The 24,278-nt window shown below is 35.6% G+C and overlaps 1 protein-coding gene across 1 annotated transcript in view; it reads left to right on the plus strand.

Moving 5' to 3' along the window:
- The window catches only part of LOC127683711 (rho GTPase-activating protein 20-like), a 106,029-nt gene that overhangs the window by 39,607 nt on the left and 42,144 nt on the right, over positions 1–24,278 (plus strand). The window contains exons 2-6 of the mRNA XM_052180972.1: positions 13,133–13,291; positions 15,605–15,646; positions 16,812–16,893; positions 22,198–22,275; positions 23,502–23,565. Coding sequence (XP_052036932.1) covers positions 13,133–13,291; positions 15,605–15,646; positions 16,812–16,893; positions 22,198–22,275; positions 23,502–23,565 — 425 coding nt within the window. The remainder of the gene's footprint in view (positions 1–13,132; positions 13,292–15,604; positions 15,647–16,811; positions 16,894–22,197; positions 22,276–23,501; positions 23,566–24,278) is intronic.

Raw genomic sequence — 24,278 nt, forward strand, 5'->3', positions numbered from 1 at the left:
CACAGAGGCACAGATTCCACTATGTTCATAGCAGCCTTGATTGTGGTACCTAAAAGCTGGAAATAACTCATATGTCGCACAACAAATGGATTCAGAAATTGTGGTTCATTTACACTATGAAATATTAGTCAGCTATTAAAGCACAAGGACATCCTGAATTTTGCAGGCAAATGGATGGAGATAGAAAATATCCTAGTAAGGTAATTCAGACACAAAAGGACACACTAAAGTACTCACTAATAAGTGGATGTCAGCCAAAAAAAGTAGATAATACCCAAGATACAGTCCACACAACTCAATAAAGTTCAACAAGCTGAAGTACACAAATGAGGACACCTCAGTCCCACCTGGGAGTGAGAAGAAAGCAATCACAAGTCGGGAGAAAGGTTGGGACTTGGGAGGGAAAGTGGGCAATGACTCAGGGAGTCTGGTGAGAGGGGACCCTGATCTGATATTGGGAGAGGGAAAAGAACTGAAGCCCTGAGGGCTAGCAGATAGAATGGAAACAGGCAACCTTGCAAAGTAGAAGATTAGGCGGACACTCCAGAATGTACCAGAGTCCTGGGAGGTGAGAGACTCTCAGGAATTACAGGGAGCAACCTTAGATGAAATGCCTGACAGTAGGGAGAGGGAACTTATAGAGCTCACCTACATCAGGAAGAAAGAGAGAGAATCAAATGAGGGAGGGGAGCATCCCACAATAACAACTCTGACCAGTAATTGTTCCTGTAGGAAGCTGGAGGGATGGATATGCAGGGAAGCCTGAGAAATAGAGTCAGGGATAGGCCCAGAGTGGGCTCTCGCTCAAGCAGAGGCCCTAAGGTCTGACACTATTACTGAGGCTATGGTAGTTTATACTAGGGGACCTATCATGATTCGCCTCTGAAAGATCCAACAAATAGCTGCAAGAGCCAGATACAGATATTTGCACCCAACTAATGGACAGAAGCAGTTGGCCCCTGTTCTTGAATTAGGGAAGGCTGAAATCAGCTAAAGAGGGAGACCCTGTAGGAGGACCAGCAGTCTCAATCTGGACCTCTCTGATCTCTCAAATAGTGGATCAACAAACAGGCATCATACACCAGCTGATATGAGGCTCTCAACACATGTACAATAGAAGACTGCCAGGTCTGTGTTCATTCAGAGATGATTCACCTAACCCTCAAGACATAGAAGACCCCAGGGAGTTTAGAGGTCAAGTGGGGTAGAGGATGAGGACATCCATGTGGACACAGAAGTGTAGGGAGGAGGTCTGGGATGTGGAAAAGTTTGAGAGTGGATGGGGTCAGGGGATAAAATATGGTGTGATAAAAAATAAATTAAAAAAATATTTAGAATGCTACAGATAGGAATTGAGCTGATCTAGTAAATCAGCATGATGAATTTTCAAGTCTATGGCCTCACTAGCTCCATTAATCTGTCTAAATTTCTAGCCACAGCCATGATGTCAATCCTGCTAAGATAAATCCTTGCTATTGTTAAATTATTTCACATGACTTTCTCCCAAATATCAATGTTTGAGATAGCCCTTGGCTTTATCTTAGGGTTGAGTGGTTGAGTGCTTATTCCCAAAGAAATCTTACAGGGATGTCTCTGAATTCAACTGATTCTACTGGGTTATGACTTAGAAGCCTCTACCTTGAAAATGATTTTCTATGGTACATAAAACAGTAGTCATGTTGACATGTTAGGGAAGTAATTGACAGTTGAACTCACTTGGAATACCTGTGAAGTATGACTGACAATAACCAGTACAGCCAGGTATCAGAATAGGTGCAATAACTGGTACTTACATGTCAGTAGTATCTGAGAAGTCTTTGATTAGTCTTAAGTTTATTTTCTTTAGTCACAATTGAACATAGTTTTGGGTCTTTCATTGGTTTCTCTGGAAAAAAAAGTTAGTCTGTAGACTCTTAAGAAGCCTGTTCTTTTCCAATGAGATAAAGAAATGGACTGAACCTATATGTGAGAGAAGGAGTGTATGTGTGTATGTTTGTGTGTCTGTGTGTGTGTGTGTGTGTCTGTGTGTGTGTCTGTATGTGTGTGCACATATATGTGTGTAGGGTAGTGAAGAGCTGAGGAGTATAGGGAGGGAAAACCATCAGAATGTGTTGTATGACAAAAGAATCTATTTAATAAAAAGGAGGAGGAAGAAAATGTGATTCATCAGAAAAAAGAAAAAAAAAAGACCTAGTTTTTAAACCTCAAAGTTTAATAGCAATAAAATAAAGTAGATTCATATTTTATACTCATTTTAACTCTTTTTATAGTGAAGATGTTAGAGGACAGAATGAATTCATTTAAAGAATGTATTTTATACGTGACTATGATTCTGATCTAGGCATCATTATGATGAGAAATACAGCATACTAATCTACAATACTGTCTGACCTCCCTGTAGAAGGTTTCTGACTCTATTCAGTAAAGCATATTTATTTTTCAAGTGTCCTGTGAGTTTTACATGTTGGTCTCTAAGGTTTGTAGTGTTTATGAATCTAAAATTTCACATATACCTTTGATAGGTTAAAAAAGAAGTAGGTATTGAGAATATTTGGGAATGAATATCCAGTTCACAATGTTTTGTAGAAACATTTTCTTTTTCTTGGTCGGATATTATGGCTAATATTTAACATCTGTCTGTCTATCCATCTATCCATCTCTATATCTTTCTATCATCTATCTTATCACTTATTTTTATGAAAATATGGTATTCAAGAAAGATATCTATGGTTCTATAATTGTTAATATGACATATTTTTAAAGCCAAAATATTGAAGGACATGAAATGCACTTGTCCCATTGTCAGTTACAGCATAAGCCTTTGATTATGTCATCACAATGGCCTGTCAACCTGACTACCAAAGAATCCTCAGACTTCAGAGGTTGGTTTACCAACTGCAGTCAGTCTTCAGTTTGGTAGTTAGTGCCGAGAAGAAGAAAGTGATAACTTCATAGCCATTGATTGGTTCTCAATTCCAGGCTCCTCTGTAAAGGTATGTATATAATAACTAATTTGATTCCTATGATAATCTAATGGAAACAGAAAGTGTCCTATCTTGATTTTCTGCCTCTTGTAAGCTAGCTTTTAACTTGGCATTGGCTTCATGAAAATGTACTCATTATCAATATTTAGTACCAATCCCCTAACGAAACAAAGTTGTCACTTAAGGAAAGATAAGTTTTGAGCTTCCAGGAGAATAGTTTCTAAAAGTCTTCAAAAAGTAGGGGAATACCAGGACATGGAAACGGGAGGGGGTTGATTGGGGAACAGGGTGAGGAAAGATGGCTTATGGTACTTTCAGGGAGGGGGAAGAAGGAAAGGAAAACATTTGAAATGTAAAGAAAGAATATGTCTAAAAAAAAAAGAAACTAAACTCTTAAATCATGAAAGAAAAGAAACATAACTCTACACAGTACTTGTTATACCAGTAATTTAATTGTATCTTGAAATTATATTACTTATAATTTAAGGGCTTCTTTCTTGTTATTCCCAGAATAGGTAAAGTTTTAGGTTTACTAGTTTTAGTCTATTGAAATTTATTTGTAAAACTAAAAAAAAATACATAACCTGGACAAGAGAGAGGATTATTTATTAGAATATCTAATTCTTTTACACACTATGAACACAAACTTTTGCTGTAAACTGGGCAGACTTCAACCTAAAATGTATGAATTCTTTGGTTTTCAGTAAATTATTATTTTCCCTAGATATATGGTCTTTTTTTAAGTTTTAAGTATTTTAATGTTCACTCAGATAGAAAGAAATTAATCTCCAAACATTCATTTCCAAGTATTTCATTTACTTTTAATTTTTAATAGCATGAAAATGAATTGGTATTATTTTTGTAAAATATCTTTACATGATTGGTTGATGAGTGTTATGATAACCACTGTTGTTCCTCCTAACTCTTTGAATCTCACAGGGCTTACATGGTTTCTTCATAAAAGCTGGCATCTCTCTACATATTCTTTGAAAGATATATGTTTTGGGCAGCATTATATTCACTTAATATGTGGAATTGTATGCAGTGTACAGCAAAGAAACCACCAAAGTAATAGCTATGAATCCATTTGTCCATTGATCCATCATCCATCTTTCTATACTGTCTGTCTCTTACCTATATGTTTCATATACCTAAGTGTAGTTGTGAAAATCGGTTATTCCTGACAAAGACTTACAGTTCATTAATGGTTTTAAAAAAATGAAGCCACTAAGTAGAAGTAAGGGAAATGCATGTGTCACTTTGTCAGATGGCATGAGCCATAGACTATTGACATCCTAATGGTCCTTCAGCCTGACTACTACAGAGGCCTGAGAATGCAATAGTTTGTCTACCAACGGTAGTCACCAGTTTGGTGTTCAAGAGCAGGAAAGAAAAATAACATTTCAAGTCCATTGAAAGATTTTCCCTTGCAGGCTCCACAGAAAAGATATTTTTATAACTAATTTGGTTCTCATGATAGATTAACTGAATCAGGAAGTGTTCTGTCTTGACTACTCCAGATCATATGAACTAACTCTCAAGTCAGCAGTGGTTTCCTGAAAAGGTAATCATTGGAGGAATATTCAGTACCAAGGTTCTGTAGAAACAACATCATTGTGTGAGAAGTATGCTTTGAACAGAGAGAACAGTTTCTTTAAATCTTTAAAAACCATCTGTCCAAGAAAGGAGTGAAGATATTTGTATTGCAACACAATTGTTTTGTTTGTTTGTTTGTTTGGTTGGTTGGTTCGTTTTGGGAACAGGGTTTCTCTGTATAGCCCTAGCTGTCCTGGAACTCACTCTGTAGACCAGACTGGCCTCAAACTCAGAAATCCACCTGCCTCTGCCTCCCAAGTGCTGGGATTAAAGGCTTGTGCCACCACTGCCCAGAGCAACCCAATTGTTTTAACTCCCATGAATACTAAGATGTTTAAAAAGAATTTGTTCTGACTTTCTTGATAATACTCCAAATCTCTGGTTTTCTTCAAATTGTTATAGATTCCAACACATGTTGTTCATGGAATCTATTTCTGTGTATTTGAACATAAATTCAGATTAGACAGGAACTACTTTACAGAAATGTTCATTTACTTTCAATTTGTTTATCACGAAACTGTGTTGGTATTATTTTTTAACATATCTCTCCATTATTGTTGGAAGTATGTGATGACAACCATTGGCTGCTCTTCCTCCTGACTTTACATCTCATGTGTCTTTCATCTTTCTTCATAGAAGCTGCTGTCTCTGAATGTTGTTTAAAAGATATATTTTGAGCAGAGTGATATTGACCTAATATATTTTAATATTTGTATTGTATGAGCAGTATAAAGAAACTACAAACAAGTGGTCACTCCCTTATTATAGGGAAGAAGGTTATTATGGATAAGATAAAAATGTTCAGAGGTATGTGGAAGTATTTAGAGCAGAGAGAAACTTCATTTTACCAATACTGTCTAAGAGGGAATGGAGACTATCAGCATAGAAAATTGGAGATAACTGAGGGAGGGAAAGATACATTCCCGTCCTAAAGAAAATGGAGCTTTTGTAACATTTTGGGAGTTAGCTTAGTGCAGAATTTGATGCAGATCTTTGGGAAGGAACAGAAATCCAAGTAAGTTATCTAACATTTTTACTTCCTGTTCAGACAGCAGGAACCTTCAGTGTGTCTACTGGCAATCCTAATAGAAGGCACAAGTCAGCGGATTGCCATGTTTCTTTTGCCACAGGCATTGGAAATGACTCTTTCTCCTTGAGTTTTTTCACTTAAGTATTTATCATTTTTGATAAATACTAATTTTGATTTTGAGCTTTATGTTTATTTGATTCTACCCACTAGGAATCCGTCTGTAATCTATCCTGAGCTGGGCCAAGCTTGGCATTGTAGAATATATGGACTCCCTGAGAATTAAGTAGGTTTAATGTTTAGGAAAAGCTGGTTATTTCCCTGACCTGAACATATATTAGCTTACAAAGAGTAAAGTAAATCATTTAAACACATTCATTTCACTCACATGTTTTCTTTACCATATTGTATCAGTCATTTGAAATCTGTGTTATGCACCAAAAAATCATTATGAAGAACTTTACAGTTTGGTAGACTTTTGCAATCTTAATTAGTACCATATACTTCCACATACCTGTGAAACTACACTGTTTGTAGAAGGCCCAATTTATAACTATTCTGAAAATTCAATCATTTCAGAAATTTAGGCGTTCTAATTTTATATGATCTTTCTCTATGATTGTTATGTATCTAAGGTATACTATGGATTTAATTTTTAGATTCACAGATTATCTCCCATGTTGTTACATTCCCAAATCTTTGTACCACTAGGCTTTAGTATAAAAATGTTATATGCTAATAAGCATGTAACCTCTTCTGTAGTCCTCAGTGCTGTCTGATTTTCCTATGCATGAAGCTCTCTGACTATTCCATACAAGCACCATTACCTTTAAGGACCCCTGCTATTTTGGCATGTTTTAGATTCTTAGGATCATAGTGTAAATGATATCTCAATACTGCCCTTTTTAACCTTAACCTTTCATTGGTTAACAGAAGTAGATATTGAGAATCTATGGGGTAGAATATACATTTCACAATACTTTACACAACTATTTCTCCTATTCTTGTACACATATGGATTTAATTTTTAGATTCACAGATTATCTCCCATGTTGTTACATTCCCAAATCTTTGTACCACTAGGCTTTAGTATAAAAATGTTATATGCTAATAAGCATGTAACCTCTTCTGTAGTCCTCAGTGCTGTCTGATTTTCCTATGCATGAAGCTCTCTGACTATTCCATACAAGCACCATTACCTTTAAGGACCCCTGCTATTTTGGCATGTTTTAGATTCTTAGGATCATAGTGTAAATGATATCTCAATACTGCCCTTTTTAACCTTAACCTTTCATTGGTTAACAGAAGTAGATATTGAGAATCTATGGGGTAGAATATACATTTCACAATACTTTACACAACTATTTCTCCTATTCTTGTACACATATTAGTGCAGATATGAATCCATATCTCTCCCATCTATTATCTACTGTCTATATAAATTCAAACAAATATATATGTAGATGTGAAAATTTTGTTGTTCTGTATAAATACGTGAGGAGCAACAATTATTCAAATTAAAAAAAGCCACAAAGCTGAAGGGAATGAGGTGTATGGGGTATTATCTCAGATATGAGATAGCCTTACACTATGGACATCACAGTTCTAATTTCCCAAGCTTATTATGTGATTATTTGATTTCCATGAGATGCTACATAATTAATTAATTATTAGATTTACTTAGAATCTCCCAAGCTCTTTTAGTCTTTATTGCGTTTTTCAGTTTTACTACATAAATTTTATTGTAACCTAACAAGTTTGTATCTTCCTCTAAAGTCTTCAAAATTTCCTCTGATTTTTGCTTTTATTAGACTCTAAGGTTCAGAGTGTTGAAGTTGTATTTTTCACATTCACTCTGGATAGTCTAAAAAATTAGGAACTGAGAATCTTTGGAGATGAATATACACTTCTTAATATTTTAAACAAATAGTTCTCACATTGTTATACACATATTATTGTGATCTATCTATCTATCTATCATTGTGAATATCTGTTATTCCTTACAATTATTCAACAATTATTAAAAATAAAATTTTTGAAGCCACTAAGGATAAGGAAAGGCAATGCATGTGTAACTGTTTCAGATGACATGATCCTTAGACTATTGACAATACAGTGATCCATTAACCTGAACTCTGCAGAGGCCTCAGACTTCCATAGTTTGTCTACCAACTGCAGTCACAAGTTGGGTGTTCGTGAGTAGGAAGGCAAAATAAAATTTCAAGTTTGTTTAAAGATTCTCCATTCTAGGTTCTGGGGAAAAGGTATTTTTATATCAAATTTGAATCTCATGATAGACTAATTGTGTCAGGAACTGTTTTTTCTTGATTCCTCTAGATCATATCAACTAACTCTCAATTCAACAGTGGTTTCTTGAAAAGATAGTCATTGAAGGAATATTCAGTACCAATCTTCTGTAGAAAGTGCATTATTACATCAGTTTAAGGAATCTTTGAGCATCCAGGAGAATGGGTTCAGTAAATCTTAACAAAAAATGTTTCCAAGTTATGAGTGAGGATTATTTTATGTTCCTTCCAATTGTTTTAATCACCACGACTACAAGGATTTTTAAAATGAATTTATTCTGAATTTGGTAGACTGCAAATCTCTGGTTTCCTTCAAATGGTTATAGTTTCCAATACATATTGTGTTCATGGAATCTATTTCAGGATATTTGAATGTTAATTCAGATTAGACAGGAACTACTTTCCACACATGTTCACTTACTTTCAATTTGTTTATCATGAAACTGCATTGGTTTTATCTTTTAACATATCTTTACATTATTCTTTAAGTGTGCAATGCAGCCATTGACTGCTGTATCTCTTTAATACTTTGATTCAAAGTGATCCCAAAGGCTTTCAAAGTAAAAGAGATCATGCATCTGTATACATTCTGTGAAAGATGTATTATGATTTGGTCAGAATTATGTTCCCTTACAGAAAATATATCTCATAAATAATCCATTTGTATGAGGATGTCACTGTATAGAAACCACTAGAAGATTAGTGACTCCAGTATTACAGAAAAGAATTTCATTATGGATAAGAGAGGAAACATGGTCATAATCAGGTGGAAGATTTTGGAGTAGACAGAAAACAGGAAGAGATTTGGTATGACCAAGGCGGGGAGAAAAATGGAGATGATTTGTGTAGGAGGAAGGCTGCATTCATTAAGATAAAGAGGGGGGTTCTATACTAAGCACAGTACAGGAGAGGTTTTGGAGTGGTAGAGGAATGTATGTTGAGACTTTAAGATGTACAAGTACAGCAGGTTCCACTGCTGATGGCCCTTCCTCTGGACCAGCTGCTGCTCCTGCCATGCAGCCCTATTTATAATAGCCAGAAGCTGGAAAGAACCCAGGTATCCCTCAAGAGAAGAATGGATGCAAAAAATGTGATATATATACACAATGGAGTACTATTCAGCCATTAGAAACAATGAATTCATGAAATTCTTAGGCAAATGGATGGAGCTGGAGAACATCACACTAAGTGAGGTAACCCAGTCTCAAAAGATCAATCATGGTATGCACTCACTAATAAGTGGATATTGGCCTGGAAAAGTGGAATACCCAAAACATAATCCACACACCAAATGAGGTACAAGAAGAATGGAGGCGTGGCCCCTGGTTCTGGAAAGACTCAGTGTAGCAGCATAAGGCAAAACCAGAACAGGGAAGTGGGAAGGGGTGGGTGGGAGAATAGGGGGAGGGAAGGGGGGCTTATGTGACTTTCGGGGAGTGGGGGACCAGAAAAGGGGAAATCATTTGAAATGTAAATAAAAAATATATCAAGTAAAATAAAAATACTTCGGAAAAAAAGAGATGTGCGTGTATTTTTATTTCCCAGAAACAATGTTGTTATCTTTAGAGGAGACACAGCAAGATACACGGGAAATGACTCCTTTTTCTGGACGAGAACAACTCACAAATATTTTTGAATGCTGGAGTGTTAGTTAGTTAGTTAGGTTGTTTTGTTTTTCTGATTTGATAGTGATCTAGTTTATTATAACAGTTTTGACAGCTCAACTGAACATAAGAATCTCAAAAGCAGAGGTCTTTGGCTTGAGTTCTTTAGATTAATGCAATTACACCTTCAGAAGACAATATGCCCCAGCTGCTCATTTCTAAGTTTTCACGGTTCAAGACAGTTTGAGGAAGGGACAATCACATTAAAAAGAAATTTCTGAAGGAAAAAGACATATAGGCTAATATAGGAAAGGCCAGGTTGTACACATGTGTAAGAAACAGTCTAAAAGTTTTATCTGTCGTTCAGTTTTTAATTTATTATTGTCTTTCCCGTTGGAATATCATTTCTGTTGTTACAATTATCTTTTAATATCAAATACTTATTTGTGAATTTCATACATGTATATAATATATTAACTGTTATCATTATAAATGTTGCTATAATATTCCTCAGATCTTCCCTTTAAACTTTATTTACTATGATTTCATATCATGAATCCTTTAAAAGTTAATATTTACATTGGTCTTATCCACTTAATACTTGTTTTGTTAGGTGGAGACCTGTACCAGGAGTACCTTATTTTTCTAAATGGACACCCCTGTGAAGGAAGACATGGGAGAAAGACATAGAATCTTGCTGTGCCAAGGCCCCGTGGAGCTCACAAGGGGCACAAAAATGAGTAAAAAACACCTGTACTTATTTAACGACATCTTGGTTGTGTCTAATAACCTGTGAGTATCTGCAACATGCATTCCTTATTATTAGAGACTACACTTTAACTAGGCCCTTTTTGTACAAATAAACAATGTTCTTTTACTTCTATTTTTAAAAAATATTGTTCTTACCTTACTACTTCATGATCGCAACTTCTTTTTACTCTACTTTGGTTGAGGTTTGGTGGTCACTCTCTCACACATTTCTCAATTCGTTTTGTCACAAGTTTTAGACACATCTTTAAATGAATGAGTTATTTAAGGTGCTATCCTCCTATTTGAATCTGGGAAAATAATAACAAACTTGAAAAGGAGGAAGATGTGCAAGCACATGCCAGTAATACTAGCATTGTTAAAGCTGACTTATGAATATTGAAATTTTGTGGGATTTGTGGACTATACAGTGAGACATGTTCCGAACACGAAATATTTAAAATATGAGAAGCAGGTGTCCTCTTGCTTGTAGTTTACAGATAACACTGTAGATGAAAGAGGGAGGAATCCCTGATTAGGATCCTTGTACACAAGTGGGAATCCATGTAAGCCTCTTGACCTCATATTTTCCAAATTAGTATGAAGAATCAAGAAGCAGCTACAATTCCTACTAATAGCAACTACTAATCAGGGGAAACTACAGGTATGGAGTACCTCCTGGTTGGTGATTCTGCACATCCTAGAGAAAAGTGCTGTGATTTAATGAAGTGGTATACAATGTTGCAATCTAACTTATTACCATGGAGGTGTTTTCTGGTGCCAAATCACATATAATCTCTACTGCCCATGATCATAGCTTTCATATTATTCTAGAAGGTACGAAGTTCATATTGACATTATCAAGTAAATAATTCATGATATGTTCTTATATGTTCTTACATGTTTTGAGGACAGAAATCAATAATAGAGTTTATTTAGTTTGGGGGTTAAACTTTCTGATCATTTTTAAATAGTATTCCTGAAGATTCACTTCAAAATTGGGAGAAAATGAAATGTTCAGAAGAGAATTCTGCAGTACATTGCAGTTACAACCAATCGGGTAAATTTGGTTTTCAACCCTGATCAGTCAGTGTAAGCTCCCAGCATAGAAAATGGTAGTTCGTGTCTGACTGATGCAGGTTCAAAATTAGTGAATGTCCTGACTGTTTATCCATCTCCCCACCCTTCTTGTCATTTCTACTCATCTCAACTTAAGTCCACACTTGGAAATAATTACATTTTTTAAAAGATAGTCATAGACTCATTGGAATTAAAAAAATGCTCTATACTGATAGTGTGCCTTTTAATGAAATTGCTGTAAGTGAAATTCATTTTGAGATTTGATAGTAGAAAGTATAATGAATCTTTTTCTTGAATGACCACATATTTTTCCACTTTTGCTGTGTAGTGATAGTAATTAAAACTATTTTGACATTGTCATTGATAGTATGGAATGAGCATTATTAGTCTCACTGTGGTGATTGTCATTATTTATATTTTCATGAAGATTATCTCTTATCAGACATTTAAACGAGAGGTTTTGGGATCATACATTTCTTCTAAAATGTGGTTCACATATATGCATATATATGTATATATCTATAATTAGATGACTTGAGGTGGAGAGAAAATATAAGTATAAATGTTTCATAAGAATGAGAAATGTGTTTATATGTTTGTGTGAGTGTGCATGTCTATCCTTTAGTAAGTATTACATAATATGCTTGTATTTTTCTATTACATGTTACATTAGGTAGAGTGGGATATCTTTATCTGTAGTATCATGTTTCAATAACGCCACCTGTTTGAAAGTGATATATATATATGATTTTTGAATCAGGATTTATTCTTGTGTCCTATTGTCTCCTGAATCTGAGAGAGGAAGAGTCACGATCTTCAGGTTTGGACCAACGCATTAGCTTAACAGTGTCCAATGCAGAGTTGCATACCCAAGTTCTCTCTCTCTCTCTCTCTCTCTCTCTCTCTCTCATACACACACACACACACACACACACACACATACACACACATGCATGAACACAGAGGTAGTATTCAGCCTATCATACCGTAATAGAACAGTCATAAATCTGGGAAGGATTCTGTCAAAAGATAGAAGGGAACATAGAGAGAGAAAAAATAACTGATCAGAACACGTTGTATATGTTTGTGAATTTTTCAAAAAACAAGCTCCATAGAAAAGGAATGATGAAGAAGGAAAGTAATGCTTCCAAGATTACTCTTTCTTACAAACACTTTGCTTACATCAGAATGTTTGATAGGAAGGCATTTCTAATTATTTGTTTAAATTATTGGGATATATAATCATCTTTTGGATACTTGTATGAGATGTGCTTTGTATGCTTACTAAAGGATCCATTGAAGTGTGCTGTAGTGACATCCTAGTATACAAAGAAGGACAATGTAAAATGAATTTTATTCAGTCAGATATTTCTATATTATTTAATTTTGAAAGATTATTAAATGTAACTAAGTAAAACAAAATTTTAAATAATATATTTTGTATGGAGAGTATGTAAATAAAGTAATATGGTTACTTATTAACAAAATCACACAGAGAAATCATGAAACACATGGCTTTATAAAAATGCCATATATATGCATACACACACACACACACACATTTATAGCATACTCATTCTAAACATTCTCCAATAGGAAAATGATCAGGCTATGTCTATTTGTGAGCACTGAGAAACTAGTATCCAGTAACTTCTTTCAACACAAGCTTTGTTGAATTCCATCTACCTTGGCTTGAACGGTGCCTAAGTGAAAAAGTGAAGAGCTCCTAAAAACAATTCCCAATGAAATGCAATTCAAACTAACAGAGATACTTGATTCTCTTTCTAGGAAGAAGAGAAAGGTTAATGTAAAACATATCATCCCACTGAATTACCTGTGTGCTGTGGATGATATGGACACAGTCAACCTGGTCAGGATAAACGAAATCTCTACGTTCAAGACACTTGCACTGTTTTGGCCCACTGGAAACTTTCTGGCTACCTTTCGGTAAGACCTTCAATTTGGGCTTATATTCACAGGCAGATAGCTACAGACATTGTGGGGCAACTTAATGCTTCCTAATTCACAGGATAAATAATTAACCAGAATATTTGCATTATAAGAATCCAGTTTGGTCTGGTTGTATACAGGTTGCCAACTCCAATTTCCCCCTTTTATGGTGTCCCTAGTTGGTCCACACTTTTCAAAACATACATTTCACATGGAATTATATTATTTAATTTTTGATCCAGGACTCCAGAAGATTCATCAGGACTCCAGAAGATTCTTGGGGTAGAATGGAGGGATATGGAATTCTAAGCAGGATGTGGACAAAACCAGGACTTGGCATAACTTCCACATTCTTTTCCCTATAATTTCTGGTATCTAGGTCCTGAAAATGCAAAAATTGATTTCTCTCCAATAATACTGCATATTTTACTTAAATTTGACCAATATCTCCAATACTGCCCAGTTTATTTCCACAAAAATAGTATTGAATAGAATACATAAAAACAGTTACTCATAGAATGCTCAAGTATTTGAATATCTGGTGTCTAAAGGTCAACTGGTAAGGATAAAGGCCAAGGAGTAAGGTTCCACTGGATCTGTAGATGACAGACATACACGTTAGCTTATTTGGATACGCTGGATCTCGATGTCCAGGCTTTTCTAAGCCTTCCTCTGTTCTCATTCCATTCTTTTCGCTCCCAGCTCATCACCTCTGCATCTGCACTCAAATTTGTTTGTTCAGTCACCTTAGTCCTATCTCAGCACCCTAAATCTACCATCAGCTTAATTGTGTTTCTAATCTCCTGGCTGCTACCCCAGGCCACTTAGGGAAGTAGCCAATGGCCAAAGCACCTTGGATCTCACATGGCTGGTGACTCTTTCTCCCTCTGTAGCATGGAGAATCTTTTTCTCCTCCCTTGCATCTGCTAGCCTTCCTGTGGTGAATCTGGAAGTCCTCCATATCCCACCCAGCTCATTGACCACTAGCAACTTTATTGAACTATCAAGAACCAATTGTGGAACAGGCCCTGCAGTATTCATGGGCAGACTCCTGATCAAAGCATCAGAACCAACCCCTACATATCACCAAGTACCTATGAGGTTTCCTGCTATGTCACTTTTTCTTTTAGTGATATTATATGTGACAGTATATATGTATGTGTATATGTACACATATATATGAATATGTATATATGTGGGGAGGTATGTATGTGTATGTAGGTTGTGTGCCACAGGTATACTCCATCCTTCTGATAAAAATGGTTGTAGACAGAGAATAGAGTAGGTGACCAGTTAATGGTAGAAACATGAATGTGCCCGTCTTTGGATAAGAATCAGCCCATAGTTCCAGAGGAATATAGCTTTTATTATCCATAATACACAGGAATTATGGATATTAGAATCCTGCCAAAAGGGAGAATAAAATTCTGTGAATGAAAGACCTTAGCAGCATAGATAATTATTTTCAGAAAGAGGAAACAATGTACCCATTAGCTTACAGATAGAAAAAACATACCTGACATAGATAGGTTTTTAGAATGGGCAAGAGGAATAGAGCACTGGGAAAAGTTGCTGTTTGAATCAGAAATACATTGATCAATAGGGTAATGTTGATGGCTATCAGACACTGAATGTGTCAAATATCATTGAGGTATAACTCATTCAACATATAATTATCAGTTATAGAATTTTAGCATTGTGAATTCATCTTTAATCCATCTTGAATTAGAGTATTTCATGCTACAGTGGAATAGTGGTGGGCTTATTATTAATTTGTACCAGGAGAGTTGATGTGATGACTCTCATAGATGAAGCACTAGTTTCTCGGGCCTCCTGTCTTGTATGCCAATTCTGTAATACACACAAGGAAATAAACAAATTTTTTTTTCATAAAAGGTGTTCTGCCTGGGTTAAGTGTATTATAACGAAAGGTCATATAACTTTCCCATGGTTTAGTGCAGATAAGGACACCTTTCTCTATGTCTTCATGGTAAGAGGACACTACCTTAACTATCCCTTTATACATAGGAAACTAAAGCTAGGAGTAATTGTTGGCCGTGACACAGTCATACAGCTCTTAGAACACAGTCAAATCTTGACATTCCCAACTAGCTTCCAAACTGTATTCAACTTCCTGTTAAAAGTGTTCCAGTGAAACATGTCATTCAGAAAAGCAGTCATGTGGAAAATACCATCTACAATATACCCTCAGGAGGGTCATTGGCTTATAATATGTTTTATGAACAATAACCTTAAAAGTTTTAACCATTGTCAAGACACTAATCTTCTTTTTCACTTTTATCTTTGCAGTTCGAAAGAACAGAAAGATCATTGGTACTATTTCCTCAAAAGGTATTTTATTTGTAATTATACTTTAATTCTGTGCTGATATGGGAATTGCAGTTTATTATTCATTTCTTTCTTAAAAATATATTTCATAGTCTATCTCCAAATATGTTGCTGATTAGATGGTCACTGGATACTGCTTTAGGTTCGCCCGTCTATTGTATATTTCATTTAAGGTTTCAGAAGTCCTGCATTCATTGTCCCTTCTTTATATTGGAGCAAACAGTACTCTTCAGTCTTTCTTTGTGTTCTACTCCTTAGATGTTACTGTGTCATGTCTAGTCAAACCCTCTGCTACTTCCTCCTTTGAGGTAAAGCAGATTTTTGCCTTTTCTTTGTATACCAGTCACAAAACTTTCTCTAGAGTCACAGAATTTATGGATTTTTTTCTGTATATTAAGGGAACTTACTGTAATGACTTACAGCTGTAGTCTAACTAACCCAACAATTGGCAGCTGTGAATAGGAAGTTGAAATATCTAGTACTTGTTCAGTCTATGAGGCTAATTTGTTTCACCTGGTCAAGTGTATATACTAGAATCTTGAAGATGTGCATATCAACAAATGTTCTGGCAGTAAGTGCAAGCAAGCGAAGGAGAGTGAGTCTTCTCTTTCTAATGTCCTTATGGAGGCCTCCATCAGAAGGTGTGACTCAGATTAAAGGTGTGTCCCACCCTGCCTATATTGGGACCTTGCTTTGTCCCAGGATGGCCTTTAACTCAGATCCACTTCCCCCAGTGTCTAGGGAGTAAAGGTGGGTGTGTTTTACCTTGCCTGGGCCTAAGCTTTTCATGGCCACTATGTCTCAAGTTATCCATGTTGAGTTCCAAGCCAGAAGCTTGTGTCTTCCAGCCTCCAGATCTGGTTCACAGGAGTGCTCTCCATTTCAGGCTTGTAGTTCATTCCAGATGAACTCAAGTTGACAACAACCTTGCAAACAAAAGGTTCTGAGGACTGGCTGTGCTTCATTTGCCTATGTGCTACTCCCTGACCATGTCTTTGGCTCTGAAACTCTTTTACATATTCCCTAATCTAATAATGAATATTGCTGATCTACTTATCTTATATTTAACACCAAGATGATAGTTATAAACTAATAACAGTGATAAGTTTAAAATGATCTACTAGCAAATTAATTTTATTATATTCTGTGTTTTATTGTATTTGATCAGATCCACTAATGAAGCCAAGATGGGTATCCAGAAAAATTTCTCAATGCAGATATTCACTGAGGACATCCCAAACTGTGACAGTGTATGTGAATACAAAGCCAAACCTGATATTTCAAGTTCATGACTTGCAGAGAGACAAGCAGTTTGTAGAGTAATGGAATTTGGAGACATAATAAGTGTGTGGAGGGGAGACATAAAGAGATTTTTGTATATAGAATATATGTATGGCATGCACACATGTGCCTTTTACATGTAATATACAGAAAGCACTATGGAGCAAGATTGATCCAGAAGCTAAAGCATAAAAAGAAGAAACATTTTTTCTTAAGTGACTGAAAATTATGTCAGGAAGTTGCATCAGCATACATTTCCAAGTCAAGTAGTATTATTCTAATTAAACTGTTTTTTTCTCATGAGTTATTATTGCTTATATAGTAACTCATGGGCTGTTCAAATATTATTTATTTTAAAATATTTCTGTCTAGTCATACATGTTATTATATAAGATAACCATAAAAAATCATAAACAGCAAAATACTATCAAGAATTAATTTGCTCTCCACATCCACATGTTCCATACCATTTTATCTCCTAACATCTGTCCTCTGCTCTTTCAGTATGTCTCTGTGCATCTTCACACCTGCTTTGGAAGACCAACTACATAATCACAGCTCTTTATCCTAGTATTTATTTGAATGTTCTAGGCATAGTGATATCTTTTCATGTAACTTCTATGTAGAAATCATTTTCACTAATTTACCCTTGGTGTTCTTGTGTGTGTGTGTGTGTGTGTGTGCATGTATACATGTGGCTTTGTGTATGACTGTGTGTGAATTTTATCATTGAGTTACACACATACCTAATAAATAATTGTCTGTTTTTTTAGTACTTCTACTATTATTCATTCTCACTGCTGTGTTCAGTGCAGATAAGAAATTTAACTGCTATGTAGCATGCAGAGCATTGAAGACCATCCCTACTGTAAAGTAGAAGACAATATAGCTCAGAGGATCACAATCTCTCTGACTTTTATAAATACAAATGGATACAAAATGTACCTAGAGTCGATATTCTAACATGTCACTGTTGAAATTGCACCACACTTACCAAATTGTGTATAATGATCACCACACAATTTGATATTCATATTTCCTAGGTCATAGAAAATAGTAACTAAAGAGAGAATTGTAGTATAAAAGTAAATACTAACCAGTGACATACATTAGGAGCACACTTACTAGTTTGGCTGGAACAGATGTGTCCTCAGGACAGAGAAGAGAAGAGCAGAGAGTCCTGTAGGGAAATGCTCTCTTGCCTCTGATGCTCGATTTCAGCTATGGCAAATGCTCAGTCTTGTACATGAGCAATCTCCTTGATGTCTTTCAACACCATGGTGACTTAGATCCAATTTCTGTAAAGTAAATATTTCTTACTGATTTTTATCCATGACTAGTATTTTCATATTTTACCCTGCCATAATTATTAACAACCTTTTGTGTTTGTGTTTCAGAAGATTGGTAACAGGTACCTTTTAGCTTTTCTTCACGTGATATGTTTATTTCCCTTTTATCCTTGAAGAGTTGTTTTCTTTTCTTTTTTCTTTTAGTATTAGATACAGTCTTTATTTACATTTCAAATGATTTCCCCTTTCTTGGTTCTCCTCTCCCACCATCACCTAAAGTCCCATAAGCCATCTCCCCTCAGCTCTTCCCCAATCAACCTCCTCCTGCTTCCCTGTGCTGGTAATTCCCTACACTGCTGCATCAAGCCTTACCAGGGCCATGGACCTCTCCTCCCTTTGATGTCCAACAAAGCCATCCTCTGCTGCCTATGCATCTGGAGCCATGGGTAACACTGTGTGTACTATTTGGTTGATGTTTTGGTCCCTGGGAGCTCTGGGAGTCCTGCATGGCTCATACTGTTGTTCCCACTATGGTGCTGGAAACACCTTCACCTCCTCAGGTCCTTTCTCTAGCTCCCCCACTGGGGGAGAAAGAAAAAAACCACATGTTCATTTCATTAGATGCTGAAAAATAATTGACAAAATTCAGCATTAGTTCATGTTAAAAGTCTGGGAATGAAGAGGAATTCAAGGCCCATACCTAAACATATTGAATGCAACATACAGCAAACCAGTAGCCAATATCAAACTAAATGGAATGAAACTTGAAGCAATCCCACTAAAATCAGGGACTAGTCAAGGCTGCCCTCTCTCTCAATATTTATTCAATATAGTACTTGAGGTTCTAGCTAGAGCAATTAGACAACAAAAGGAGGTCAAAGGGATACAAATTGGAACAGAAGATGTCAAATTATCACTATCTGCAGATGATATGATAGTATACTTAAGCAACCCAAAAAGCTCCACCACAGAACTTCTACAGCTGATAAGCAACTTCAGCAAAGTGGCCAGATATAAAATTAACTCAACAAATCAGTAACCTTCCTATACTATACTCAAAGGATGAAGAGAATGAGAAAGCAAGTAGGAAAAGGACACCTTTCCTGAGAGTTGAATTGTTTTCAGCACACAAAACTATTCTTTTAATTTAAATAAATATCCTCTATCACTTTTCATTCTTCACGTTCCCTCTTGAGTATTCAGCAATGATCCTTCATATTTTATCTGGTTGATTTATTTGACTTTATGTTTACAGTTTGGCTTTTTAGGTTTGAGAGTTCTTTTGAATCATCTATGTATTTCATTACACTTAAGATAAACTTGTACTTTTTACTGTGGATGAATTAGGAAAATATTTTTGATATTCTTACTTAATGATTTCTTTTTCTCCAAATTTTCCCTATTTTCTTATTCTTAGGATTGGATGTAGATCCCCTCAGACTCTGCTTCTATTTTAAAATACATCGATGCTGATGAATTTTCAATCATCTTTATTTGATAATTTCTTATAAGTATAGAAATCCCCTGTCAAATCATCTGCATGAATCCCAAGATATCCCCAAACCTCTCCCTAAGTTGCACATGCCTTCTTCTACTCTTGACCTCAAATACAAACATATAAAATTTTGACTTTTTTACTTAATATTGCAGAGATAACAATTAATTGCACTGTCCTCATGAGTCAATGCCTATGCCATGGCGTGAGGAGAGCATTTTACTACATGCCCAGGTGGTTTAAAGTAATGTGGTCTGAAATTCATACCTCATTAGTGATAGCAACACCTCACATCCAGGTTATTGACATGTAATTTCAATATTTACAGGGTTTGTATATTTATACTTTTAGGATAAAAAGGTACAATTCCTTTTTTCTACAATAAACATTTTTTGTATCATTGAACAAATATTAAAAGCCTATTTTTCCTCATAGTGGAAGCATGTGATCTAGTATAAGGCTAATATTATCTCTGAGAATTACTTACATATCCCTAGTTCTCCATGAGCCAAGAAATATATTAACATTTATTTATAACTCCCAGTTGATTTGGATTTTCATGCTTTGCAAACAGTAGTTTTAGAACTATCTTGTTTAAAATTATATCACCACCATCAGGAAGAAATGCACACATCTTTACAATCATTAGTTAGATCTTAATATGTTCCAAATGAATTCAGAATGCAATATTTTGCAATAATGTCAAATAAAATCTTGTCTGAAATTTTTTTCTATCTCATGTATAGTTTCTATAATACATTGTTTTAAAATTATATAGTAGTTTGCAGATATTCATCAAAATATCAAAAGTTTTACTTTTCTTTAAATTAATAATGCTTATGCTGCGTGAGAGAGAGAGAGAGAAAGAGAGAGAGAGAGAGAGAGAGAGAGAGAGAGAGAGAGAGAGAGAGAGAGAGAGAGACTTAATGCACACATATATTGTTTATGTGCTGTTGGAATTTGTTCTTCTAGCATATATGATTTTTGAGTGATGAGGTATATTTTTATCCAGAAGTGACTAACTCTACATTCTGAGCTTATATACACATTGGTTCCATACTATTTACATTGCAACCAGAATAACAGAGATGTTCTTCCTCATTCTCAGATGGTTTTGCATAATTCTTTGTCTATACATAGCAAGATATAGCATTAGTTAGTGTAAGGTATCCTTATTCACAACATTGAAGTAACCTGTCATGTTTCAATACAGACTTCAATGAATCTTCAGCAAAACACACACACACACACACACACACACACACACACACACACACAGCGGGTAGATGGGGAGCATGCCTTTAATCCCAGCACTTGCGAGGCAGAAGCAGGCAGATTTCTGTGTTTGCGGCCAGCCTGGTCTACAGAGTGAGCTCCTGGACAGACAGGACTACACAGAGAAACAGTGTCTCAAAAAAATCACACACACACACACACACACACACACACACACTTATTTTCAGGATAATAGGTTATGCCCAGCAGTTAGAAGAGAATAAGTAAAAACTCTTCAAATGAAATGGATTATGAAGTACTATCCTTTTTTCTTGGTTCAAGGTTGCTTATGGATAGCAAGAGGGCACTTGTGATATGTTTTTTAATTAAGGGACTGTTTTTTAGGCACTAACAATGCTTATTGCAGATAGTTGATACTTTAGAAACTATCTTCATTAAGATATAGCTATCTACACACAGTCATACACTATAGTAATGTATTAGAATTCCAGTATATCAGTGGTATCTTCTCAGAGTCCTATCATTTGATTTCATGCTATTTTCTTCTTGCTGTCTTCCAGGGTCTCTGTAGAAGATTCTAACTGTGAGAGGCAGTAGAGAGCAAAAACCACAAGCACCTTGCTTGTTTTGGGAGTTTTAAGCAATGGAGGAATTCTAAAATACTCCTTTGGTTTCATATTTCTATCACCATTACAGATTTCAGTACTGCATGTCTGCATAACATATAACTCTGTACAAAGCATGATATGGAGAGAATACTCACTCATCTTTTGTTTGTTTTGTTTTTCATTTTATTTTGTTTTGGTTTTTCTTTTCTTTTTATTGCAGCTGCTATTTATCCTGATTTTCCTAGAACTGTGCACATTCTGTACATGAAAGGAAGGATGGAAGTGATGGATGTCTAGACAGGGAGGAAGCAGAGGGTTGTGCTCTATTTCAACCACACTCCCTCCCTGCCTGTCTGCTGCCTTAATGAAAGAAAAATCAGGATGCTGAGCTCCTGCACCCATGGCTACTCAATCTTCCTTTACCATATATAACCTGGGACAGTCAATGTTTGAATAGCAAGTATCCATGTAGTCAATTTTGTGATAAATATTTTCGTTATGTCAAGCGAAGAAAACATGATGCTTGTTTTATATCAGACTTGCCATTACAGACTCTAGATTATTAGTAAAGATCAGACAATAACCACTATTATAATCATGAGCTTCAACACTATTTTATACCATTCTTCTCTGTACTTTTCATAGCCTTTATGCATAACAGCAACAAACATCGATACAGTGAATGACATCATTAAGAAGTTACTACCAATGATGAGAATGCCTGTAAGTTATTTTCAAGTTACTTGGGGTTAAAATTGAATTTTGTTTTTGAGATCCACATATCTGCAAATGTGTATGTATATAGATTATACAGATGAAATATCATCATGATAAATTTACAAATCATATTTTACAATCTTCTCCTTTGGCAAGTAAAGGCATCTAAAATATAATAGTTGACTTTCTTCTTGAATTTCTTGTCTACATTTCCATAGAAAGGAAACTCAGGGCCCTATGTAATTGAGTGTGTGTGGGATGTGTGTTGTGATGGGTGTATATATCTCTCTATCACTTCCCGTGGTTTTGTATGATGAGTATCTGAGAAACAGAGTATCATTCAGTTCCTCTGTCTCTTTCACTGTTTCTCTTTCTTACTATTTCTCCCTTTGTATGTTTTTGTGTGTAGAAGTTTGAGTGTGTGCTTGAACAGATTTTTGTCCCCTAGTTTAATACTTAAGAACTCTATGGTACAGTTCTTGGATTTATTCATCAATCAACAAGGCAAGTACAATTAATGATAACTCCAATTAGAGCATATTATCATTTTAGTCACTCCTGAGTTTGCTAGCAATTTCCACAAAATGTTCTATTTATACTATTGTTTCAATGGACCCATCACTCTGTGTGCAATATTTATGTTGTGGAACTTCTTTCCAGTATCTGGCCTATTTTCCAGGTTAAACACATCTTCATCCTCTCCACAGACTGGCTACAGCTAAATGAAAGCCAGTGGTTGTGTGTACTCCTTGGCACCCTCAAAGCCTCTCTGTTTCTTGTGTCTATTTTTCTCACTGTGGCTGAAATAACCATATCTTTCAAATGTTTTTATCAAGTCATCATAATCACAGTGAGTATATGACACTAATGGTTTTGGTTGTGTGTTCATGTGAAATCAACATTCAATATCCCACTGACAGACTGGAGAGACCCTTGTGAGTCATTTTGTAATAATATTGGTGTTGGTTAGGGTTGGTGGCTGAATACAATTTCTTATTCTACTGTGGATCAATAGACCAAGTTTACCTCAGAGAGCAAAGGCAAGTGCCTCATGGTTTTCTTCTGAAATCAGCCCTGATGAATCAAACCTGTGGTCAGAAGACATGCCATTCATACTAGTCCTAATCATTTCTATATTAGAGAGCTGGAAATTGTAAGTAAAGAAAATCACTAGATTCCTCAAAACTCTACTGTCAGATTATTTGTGACAGTTGGTTCTTTTTGGCTCTCAGAACAGTGCAGATTATCAGCTGTGGTTTCGTCCTGGCCCTGCGGAAGCTCTGAGACCACTCCAAGGTAAGTACCAGGGAAATCTGAGGAAGGACTGGCTGAGTTCATGGCTCTAGCCCTGAAATCGTAGGTTTTCATTATTTAGTCTTATATATAAGTACATACTAAAACAAAATTTGTAAATAGGATTTTATGCCTTAAATTTATAACTTTATTATAGCCTTTAGACACACTGATAACCTCATTAAGATAGAGCCTTTGATCTGACAAAAGAAAATAACAGATTCTTCTGTTTTCTACCTGGGAAACTTACTTTTCCTAAAAAGAGAAACAAAACAAAATTCTGAATATATTGTTTCTGAAGAAAATAACGGAAAACAATCTCTGGGTAATCATTACACAAAATCCTACTAGCTAAAGAAATTTTTCATTGATTCCAAACAGTCACATGATAGCTCATAGGCAACAAAACTCTAGTTTCAGGGGATCAAATTCCCAGGTATGACATGCTCAGTTATCAAGCTCAATATGGTACAACAGTATACATCTGAGCAAAACAATTCCAAACAGAAACAAGTCTAAAACTAAAATGAAAACACATTCATAAAATAATTCAGTGCCTTTAAAGAAACTGCGGTCACAAAATTTTTTGCATGTGTGTCTAAAGATTTCATGTATGGGGCAAGAAATGCAGCAACTTTAAATCCTATTCTATTTGTTTTGTTTTGGAGCTTTTGCTCAGGATATAAAATCTGGTACAGTGATAGCTTGGAGCAAAC

Source organism: Apodemus sylvaticus, chromosome 4, assembly GCF_947179515.1.
Source record: "Apodemus sylvaticus chromosome 4, mApoSyl1.1, whole genome shotgun sequence".
NCBI classification, from domain to species: Eukaryota; Metazoa; Chordata; class Mammalia; order Rodentia; family Muridae; genus Apodemus; species Apodemus sylvaticus.